Below are 10701 nucleotides of genomic sequence, written 5' to 3'. Positions count from 1 at the left end.
ATAGAAAAAAAATTATAAGGGTAAAATAGAAAAAAGTTATCTTCTTCTTCATTTTTTAAAATAGGCGAGTAAAAGTGAATAGAAAGTACTAAACTACGAGGGTAAAACAAATAAAGTCTAGTAAATTAAATTGAGTTAGACATTAGGCCGAGGGTGTAACTGAAATGAACTTTTTCTTCCTCGAATTTTTCATAATTTTTGCAAGTTTTGGACACTAAAAAACTAGAGAGGATTACGGTCACACTGACAGACATATTTTACCCAACTAATTAATGACTGTCCTAATTGGTAAAGAAAAATTAATGATTGTCCTAATCGAATTAGTCCCTTAACAATTTCATCTAATGCATACTCGCGAGTCGCGCGTGAGGAAACGAGAGTTAATATTCAAAGGACAAGAAGAAAAATAGTAATAAAAAGCGTATAGCCTTTTATTTTCCCTCCCGGTTCGAAATTCAAAATCCGAAAAAAGCCATCGATACAAGACATACAGTGACTCCTCACCTTACCAATAATAATTTTGCCTTCTCTTTAAATCTCATCACTCTCTGAATTCCACCGCACGCAATTTGAAATAGAAAGCTTAGCTAGGGTTTTCACTTTCATGGCATTTTCAATCGATCAATCAATCAATTGAGCGGTAATCGGAGGATGAAATAGCCTGAGAAATATGTTATGGTCAAGGTTACCTTCCGAAGAAGAACTTAATTATCCGAAAAATCGCGATATCGTTGGAGTGTTTAGGGCACTGGTTGTCGCCGCCATGGGATGTTTATTCGGTTGTTTTCGTATCAAGGATGGTTCTCTTTCTCCTGCTCCTTGCTCCGATCCTAAATCTCACCTCGTCTCCCAGTCTACATCTACTAAGGTCGTCTTGAACTTCTTATTTATTTAATTTATTTGTTAATGTATTTTTTGTGTTTAGTTTCTGGTGAATTTTTTATGAAAAAGACGAACAAATGACCAAATAAGCTAACCATAAATTATAGTAGTAAACTTTCGATTTACTTGAGAACTGGTAAATTCAGCTGATTCCTAATGAGATTATAGGGGAAAAAAAAGAGAATTAATAAGCTATTTACTGTCACATTTTGTGTCTCTCTCTCTGACGTTTGATTACTGAGTAGCTATAAGGATGAAATTTGCGGTCTAGAGTTACTTTACATAATGATATATTTCTGACGATACTTTCTATAGCTACTGTATTTTTGTTGGTTTGCTAAATATAGAAGAAATTCAAAATTGCTGATAATTTTTGTTTATTTGATTTTTGTTACTTGACCAGGAACCTGTCGTGTCTCGCAACAGGAGTCCATTATCTTCACTATTTATTTCTGAAGGTAGTTTATTGTTTATCTTTAATTTTTATGTTGTAGAAATGATTTTTCTTTGCTTCAGTCAATTCATTAAAGTTGTTACTAGTAATATTTTTGAGCTCATGAATTTTTGCACTGATGATATCAGAAAAAGGCGAGGATAATGATTTGCACCAAACAGAAATGGATAAGCAAGAAACAGGAACACCTAAGTCTGAGTTGGATGCGAAAGAGCTCAGGGATCAGGTTCATTTTCCTGAAGTTCCATGGTTAAAATATTAAATATGACTTTGTGAGTTATTAAATTTATGTTGCAACAATTGCATATGTATGGGGTAATTGATAAAAACACTGGAATAAATGAAACTTTGAAGGAGAAAGTTTCCCTTTCTGTTCGCCTTTTACATGAAGAGGAGAGGTACTTAAAATCAATTAAAAGAAAACATAGGTAAGCTGCACACACATATATATATATTCCCTCTAATTTCACTATTTCATATAGTATCTTAATTTCCATGTTAGTGACCTTAGATGTTCTGTTTTTCTTTGAGAAAATTAAGGAATATTTATTCATTTATAAAGCACTAAGTGCTGAAATGTACAAAATTTATACAGTACAAGAAGGCGTCCTTTCATACTTGAAAGGAGCTAACAAAGTCAACCTTTTCAGTTATACCTACTATACAAAAGATGAATTACTTAAGAGTTCCCTCATCCGCCTATAATTTGTATTCTTCAAATAGTAGAGATTTTCATTTACTTAGTACCCGACATTTCCCTCTTGTTGAACTTGCATAAAAGGATGTGCAAAAAAGTCAGAATGTGAAATCAGTAACATCTCTACTTTTAGGAAGTTTGAATAGATTTCGGGGTCATTGTTATGTGTAGTTTCTTGGAGATATGTTTTACTAAAACATAATTTGCACACAAGTTTGTTATTGTTGTTGTAATTTGCACACATTAAGTAGCACATCAAAATTTCAAGACAGTAGATTGCTGAGATCTGTCTATAAAAAGAAGATATTTTTTAATTCTGTAGGATAGCGCCTGCCTCATTGTGCAGAAGAAAAAGCTTAATGTAACTGACATAGGTAATCAAACAACAATAGAGAGTTGATGGCCTAATTCCACCAAGTGTCGAATTAAGCTAATAGAGAAAGCAACATTAGTTTTGACACACCTACCTTGTCTCCCTTTTCATCATATTTCATCATCCTGCTAGCTATTATTTGGGCATGCCCGCTGGCCCCTGACCTGACTCCAATTACTGGAAGTGAATTCAATTTTATTTATCCTTGATTGAGTTTTGACTTAGCTCTAAGCTTTGCCAATGGTGTTATTAGCTGTTTCTATTGATTTTGGTGCAATTTGGTCATAACACTTCAATGATTTGTCAATCTTTACCAATCCTTGAATGGTTCTATCAAATTTGTTGATCATTATGACCTTTGCATGTGTTTGTCACCTTATTTTGCTGTTTGGATTTGTATAACTTCAACTTTGCGAATTCCTATAAAAGTTTTAGTGAAATGCATTGAAGGTTTGTGAATTTTCTGCTGACAGAAAATAAGATCCAACATTATATATGATGTGATTAATTATTTAGTGCCTGAATATGTAGCATTCTTGTTCTTCTTTGATTTACTAATTGTTGCGATTAACAGAAGACCTTCCCTTCCTTTTAGTTTTGGACACTGAAACTTTCTGCAACTTTCATCTGATAGTAACCATCCAGTCCAGGCTAACTTAGATTTGGGGTTTCCACCTCCTACTTTTAGATTATTTCTGCATTAAATTATTTGTGTGAGTTATTATGCAGGCCAAGTTTCTTAAAGCTTGTGGAACCTTACCTGAGACTCCTGCTGAACTTCGAAAAGGCTTGGTGAAACGCAAAGATCTATCAACTTCAACAGGAGATGTTGAACCTTTAAAATTCAAGTCTTGGCTCTCTGATATGGCTGTTCAAGAGCTCAACCTGAATTTGCCACCTGAGGACCCTATTACACCTAGTAAAAGCAATGGACTGGAAAAACATTCTGGTTCCTTGGCACGTTCACCAAGCAGGTACAACTTTGACCTTAAAAAGACGCTGGTCAATCCCTACAGTTATCGTTGATCTTGTTAAAGATGTTCTTAGGGTAACAATCCATTTTAAATGTTCCCTTGCTATTTCACTGGGATGTATGCATATTTAGCATGTCTGGACTAGCTATTTTTTAAATGAAGGTCTGTCTAGCTATTTTACATCTCATGTTGTCTTATGTCTCTGTAGCTGCATGATGGATGGACACAGTAGTCAAAATTTGTCGAAAAGCTCTATTCATGGTAATGGGTCTTCTAACACTCCGGCATCCATTGAGGTTAATGCTAATCAGACTCATAAATACACAGCTTCAGAAATTACACCAACATTTGCTCCCAGTGCCCAATACATGAACAAATCTGTTCGTTTTGACTGTGAGTCCGATCTATCTGCAGTATCATGCAAAAGTTCTTCATCGACACTTGACAGTCAAAACTCAAAGCAGCCAGGCAATTCCTATGCATTGAAGAATTCTCCCTATCCAACCCCCCTAAAACTAAGTGATGAAATGCAAACACCTGGAACTGTTTTTCCAGCATATTTAGACAATATTGCAAATGGAAAAACTGCACGGATCAGGTCTCAGTTTGTTTATCCAGTGTTAAACCCTGTTTATGGCGCATCACAGTTGAAGGAATTGTCAGATGAAGATTCCTACTCCATTCTAGACTCTAATTCCATATTATTGTCTAGTAACATGACAGAATCTGGTGACTGTCCAAATGAAGCAAGCTTTTCGTCAGAACAAGGAATGTCTGGATTAAAAGAAGCTACAGCTGATAAAGATTTCAAGGTAGAAGCAAGCTTGTCTTCGTGGCTGAAACCATCTTCAATCAATCAAGATGAGGGTAAGCAGCATAATGGTTCAGTTTATGGTGACAATGTTCATTATGGCAGAACTCCTGGAGATAGGCCTATTCTTGGGTTAGTTGCTGCTCACTGGAAAGATGATGAAAATTCTCATATATCTCCCAAAAAATGGTGGGATGGAAACGGGATTCCTAATTCAACAAACAAGTATAAGGAGGTTTGGCCTGCTTAGTTTTTTAGCATTCGCTTTTACTTTCTCTTTTACTCTTATTTTCCGTGCACATCCCAACTCTTAGCTACATTAATCAATGAGGTTAAGCTGATGACTTTGGGATTTGGCAGGATCAGAAAGTAAGTTGGCATGCAACGCCATTTGAAGAGAGACTGGAGAAGGCATTATCACAAGAAACTTCCATTTCACAAAGGTATTCAATCCTTCTCTCTTGTTATAAGTTCTTTTGTTGGTTTGATTCATAATTCTCCGTAACTGCCCTTTCATTTATGCTGCTTATTTCATCGGCTTAGAATAAACTATCTAGGCAAACAGATGTAGACTGACCAAGTAAATAGGTAGAATCTATATATATATTAAAGCAAGGAAGTTACCATATATGATTGACATTATGGTTAAGCCAAGTGGCAAGCTAATAAATGTCAATAGTATATGATAACTTTATTCTATATTTGACTATTTTAGTTAAATACAATATTATATATATATATACGGAATTTGAATTAAAAGATAATTTTGAATTTATAGATAAAGTTCTAAAATTCGAATTTACATTAAAAATAAAATTTATCTTTTTTAATCATGTTATCATATGCAATCATGTTAGGAACTTTTGTTATTTCTAATTATTTAAATACTACTTCGCATCTAGCCAAAAAAAAATACTCCATATAACTATAAAACTTTTTCATATTTAAAATCTTATAAGTATTGTTCTTTGAAACATTGTAGCTAGATTTGAATAAAACGAAATTCTTTTAAAATAAATGTAGTATATAAGGTACACGTCTATGTTTATCTAAATAACAAAAAATAGTTTACAAAACCAAATAAAAATTTACTTACATATATAATAAAGTAAACATACATGCTGGAGAAAGAAACATCACAAAATCAGTCAATATTAAAGAAAAATTGTTTCTTTTTTCTTCTTGAAGAATATTTGTTTGAAGAGTCAATTTGCATAAATGGACATCAAACAAATAACAAAACTTTGTCTATACAATTGCTATCATTAATTTTAATTTAGCACATTCAAGGAATTGAAGGGTATAAGCTGAAACCCTTCGAAATAATTTGTTTACATTTTAAAAAAAAATATTTCACGTCATACCAATTTTTTTCGTTGAAGAGTATTAGTTTTGAATCATTAAATTATGTCCAAGATTTTTTTTTTCAAACTCAACAAGATAGAAATTGGTTTCTATAGTGACTTTTAAGTGTAACAAAGAGTATATATAAAGAAAAAATTGGTATGACGTGAAATATTTTTTTTTAAAATGTAAACAAATTATTTCGAAAAAGCTCTTTACTTTTTTTTTTTAATTCAAAGATAATAAAAAGATAAGATATTTTTGAACATTAGTAGAGAGTTTTAAAATTATTATAATAGAAGTTATATCATGGATAAACTCAAAAAACCGAAATCTTATGGAATATTTACATAATAGCCGACCATATTTATTGTTTACTTTTTATAGCTAATATAAATAGATGATACGCCGATAATACACGATTATACACATATTATATATAGATTATATATAAATTACACATCATTCAAATTTTTAATTTAAATGGTCGGGTGAGCACCTATTTAGGCTGATTAAATAAAGCCAAAAGAAAAATATGAAATAATTTCAACCAAAGACTAAAAATATAATTAAAGTTCATATGTAGACAATTTTTATTAAAATACATCCTTTTATAGTAAAATAAATTAATTTTTTTGTTACAAAAGAAATAATGACATAAAAAATAAGATAAAAGAAAATAAATATTGAAACAAAATGTTAGAAAGATCTAAAAACGAGAAATAAAAGATGAACAACAAATGTCTTCTTATGTTTCATCTTTGTTGAGTATAAAAAATTTGAAAGTTAATCTCATCGATTTCAAATATTTTTTTTTCAACTCAAATACATAGATTATAAGATAAGGATATCTTATAAAAATCATCGATTTAAAAAATCATTATTACTAACAAACTAATATGATATTCGCATTTGAATTAGAATGCAATTTGAGTAGTTTTCGTTGAGGTTAAGCCAAGTATGGTGTCGAAAAATAAACTACGTAACAATTTTAAGACAATATATGCGATATTTTATAATAATAATCAATTAATTTAACATTTAATGATTCAAAGAACAAATTTTTTGTATATATAGGGTATTAAAAATTCAAATTCTGGGGTTAGATATATCGATAAACTTAAAGTGGAGTCATACTGAAATAAATCCAGCCAAATAATCATTTAAATTTTTAGATAGCCGATTAAAGTGAATTTTAAATTAACGATAATATCTTCACTTGCATCATTATAAAGATAATTATTATTATAATACATATAAAGTTTTAGAAATTGAAATTTCAAAATAAAAATATTTTTTGAAAGATAAAATCATACCAAATAAGAGTTCAAATCGTAGTATAAGAGTCACGTCATAATCAAACAATCGTATATATCACGTCAACCTTTGTGCTTTGCCATAAATATGAGTTATTATTTCACTTTGTGGCTATTTTTTGGTTCCAATGATACCTATGAGAATAGTGCAAAAATAAAATTATCATTACGAGAATTGAGAAAATGTTAGTCTTTTTTCATGTAGTATTTCTTAATTAATATCTGACGATTATCTATAATTATTTAGAAGGTTTAAATGTTAAGGTTATTTACATATAATTCAAATAACTCAGATATTTAACATGGTTAATGTCAAATATCAAAATGGAGTAAAAAAATTCACTAACTAAAGAATTTTTTTATATTTTTAGATAGCCAACTAAAATGAGTTTTGAATTAAGAATAATATTTTCAATTACATTATTATAAAAATAATTATTATTGAAAAATAATGTTTTAGAAACTGAAATTTTAAGAAAGAAATATTTTTTAAGAGATATCAACACACCAAATAAGAGTTCAAGTAGTAGTAAAAGAGTTAAGTCTTATCCAAAGAGTCATTCATTGTCTCAATATTTGATTATTTTGCCATAAATATGAGTTATTATTTTGCTTCCTGACTATTTTAGGATTCAATGACACCGGCAAGAATGGTATGAAAAAAGAAAAATAGAAGAAATTGTTAATTATTTTCATGTAGTTAATATCCAATGATTATCTATATTTAGTGAAAAAGTGTAAATTTTAAGATTATTTACATACAATCCAAATAACTTAAATATTTAACATGATTAGTGTCCGCGCATCCGAGCGGGATACTAATACTAGTTAAATGAAGTAGCAGGTGGTGATTGAAATTTTGATAAGAGTTCAGTAATATTTTGAATCAATGAGTTGGTACCGTGACATTTTAACAACAACAACAACATACCTAGTCTAATTTCACAAGTGGGGTCTAGGGAGGATAGTGTGTACACAAACCTTACTCCCACCCTGCGCAGGTAGAAAGACTGTTTCTGATAGACCCGCGGCTAAAGGTTATCAAATATATTTCTGATGTATTTTTCTGATTTTCAGGAAGCAATTCAGTGGGACAACACCGATTACCTTTAATGAAACTGAGGAATCAGATACTGCTCACTCGCAAGTGCACTAATTATCTCTGGTCAAACTCACTTTGCTTCCATCATTTAGCGACATATTTGGGAATTGGGATACCGGACCTTTGTTTCATTTGGTTGAGATGCTGCTCGATCTCAGTTGTATGCCAGATGTTCAAAGTGTATGCTTTATTTATGATGAAGATTCCAGACAAATCAAAGGATTTCCAGGTTTAAATATCGTTCTTCATTGATGTGGATGGTACTTGTTGTCATAACGATTTTTGGTTTGGTTATAAAAGCTCTTCTTTAAGTGGCTTTTAAAATAGAAAATGAAAACAGAAAACTCGCAGATGAGCTGAGTATTGGATATATGCTCTATATGTTTGAGCATCTGTTTAGCAATGTAGAGCAAATCTTTGCTGCTGGAGCCATGCTTGGTGATCCTCTTGTCGTCATGGCTCATATTTGGTTTCTTAGACGAATATTAATGCGTTATTCAGACAGAGTCGTGAGTAATCCATATATGTTAAAAGTTCAGCGTCATAAGATTGAAAACGGGTAAAAATAATAAATAGTCATATTTACAATTGGTAATTAAAAAATAGTCATATTGAGGTTTCAATAGTAATTAAAATTTAGCCACTTTTAAGGTAAACATAAAATTTGAATAAAAATGGTCTTAAAAATCTGAAAATATTCTAGTATAATATATTGGAGTTTGATTTTTTACATATGAGCTTCCTGCATAATATTGAAATTTTATGTGTTGGAGTTTTATCATAATATGCAGGAAGTGTATATGCAGACCTTTCCATGTGTTTGGAAGTTTATATACAGGAGTTTCATAATTTTGCATTATGCTAGAATTTTCCATATTTTAATTAAATAGTACTAATTATTTTTCAATGATTTCGTAAATACTGGCTAATTTTTGTTACCAATTCGAAAAATATCTAACCCGTGCTATATTTACTGTAAGAAAGAGTTAATCATACCAAAAGAAAACAAAGGTTAAAAAGGAAAAGAAAAGAAAAAGCAAGCAGGGATAAATGCGACATTTCAGAACAAACAAAGGGAAGCCCTAGTAATCATCATATATAATATGGGCAGCAACTCCCAATTCAGGTAAGAGGGGGGCAAGCCATCTGAAAGTGAATAGCATTAGGAGTCGGAGAGGAGCTTGAAGCGGCAAAAATGGCAGAGGGGGAAACATGTGGAAACGAAAACACTGATCCAAAATTAAAGATATGATGGGATTACATAGTTTTCAATCTGAAAGATTTTCCCTTCTCTTGCTCCTTTTGCTGCTCGCTCCGCTTAATCCTCTCTCTCTCTATATATATATCTCTCTCTCTATCTATATACTTTCTCTCTCTCTCTCTCTAGATGCTATTCGACCTTCAATGGCTTCTCCTCTCGACCTTATGATGATTCTACAATCTGAAGGTTCAAAAATTATTTTTTAATATTTTTTTGGCCGTTCCTATTTCATTTTGTGTTTTTTTGTTCCGTTTTTAGACCTTAAATTTGTTTTTCGTTTCACTGAGAGTGTGATTGGCTAAGCTTATAAGTGGGTAAAACTAGTTTATAAGCACTTTTTGGCTTATTTAGATATTTGGTAAAATTAAAAGCACTAAAAATAAGTCAAAAGTCATAAGTTGGTGTCCTCTAACTTACCAACTTATTCAATTTTAGGTTTGACTAAAATATTTACTATTCTTTTTTTAAAATATTTTTTTTAAAATAAAACTCTTTGTATACCTAATTATTTAGCTGCTTATTATTAATTTCATCACTTGTAATTGCTTATTTCTCCGACATTTGGATTTTTTTTAATTATTTAGTTTTTGAAATTTATTTTGGAGAGCAAGTAACATCTGTTAATTAAATAGTAATCTCTATTCAGATATTTATAACCCATTTGACTGAGCACGTAGTTTAAGAAAAGAGAGAAGACTTTTGAACTTGTGGTGTAAAATGAGGTACATATATTTTGTGTGGTTATAAATCATTGCATAAAAGTAAATTGTTTCCAAATAAGTAAAAGGGTCCTTTTTGGCACGATCACATAAATTGAAACGAAGGGAGTATATGTTTTTGAGTTTTTTGCTAAACCAATATGCAATATAAAAATATTTCTTGAATAGAGATTACTATTTGATTTCTTATTGAAATAATTGACATAATTAAGCTGGCAAGTAGCGCGAAAATTACTGGTGGTATTGAGACGCCTCTTAAGCTAGTTTAGGTAACAAAAAAATATACGCAACACGTTATATACGAAAGATTCATTTACAGTAACTACAAAATAATAAAACAGATTAAGGATTAGATATGGTCTTTCTAAGGGGTCGTTTCGCATGAGGTGTAAGAATGTATAAGGATGGTATAAAAATTTAATATCATTTTAATACTTTGTTTGGTTAGTAAATCAGGTATAAATTATTTTGGTGTTAATTTTAACACTGAGATAACTTATACCTTATAGAAGGTGGGGTAATTAACATCATAACTTATATCTTCAAATTATTCAATTGTCTATTTTAATATAACATACCAAATAATAAATAAACAAAAATTTTAGTATAATTTATCCCAATATAATTTATACTGGTATAAATCGTATTCCAACCAAACTGACCCCTAAGAGAATTCGTATCATTTCATCAATTAAGGTAACAAACTTTTTAGTTTCAATAACAACAATAAATTCAATAGCAAAAGCAATCCTATAAGCAAAATGTAAT

General features: G+C 30.7%; 1 protein-coding gene across 1 annotated transcript; it reads left to right on the top strand.

Annotated features, from left to right (window-relative positions):
• The first annotated feature begins 530 nt into the window (after positions 1 to 530).
• Positions 531 to 8380, top strand: LOC107779265 (protein JASON). The gene is made up of 7 exons (XM_075223469.1): positions 531 to 868; positions 1286 to 1340; positions 1465 to 1562; positions 3136 to 3380; positions 3589 to 4426; positions 4552 to 4634; positions 7929 to 8380. The coding sequence occupies exons 1-7, from the start codon at positions 671 to 673 to the stop codon at positions 8005 to 8007; spliced, it is 1596 nt and encodes a 531-aa protein (XP_075079570.1). The 5' UTR covers positions 531 to 670; the 3' UTR covers positions 8008 to 8380.
• The last annotated feature ends 2321 nt before the right edge of the window (positions 8381 to 10701 follow it).

The sequence above is a fragment of the Nicotiana tabacum genome, chromosome 10 (genome assembly GCF_000715075.1).
Source record: "Nicotiana tabacum cultivar K326 chromosome 10, ASM71507v2, whole genome shotgun sequence".
Classification (NCBI taxonomy): Eukaryota; Viridiplantae; Streptophyta; class Magnoliopsida; order Solanales; family Solanaceae; genus Nicotiana; species Nicotiana tabacum.
Note: the sequence above shows the minus strand (reverse complement) of the source record. Positions and strands in the feature narration are given on the sequence as shown.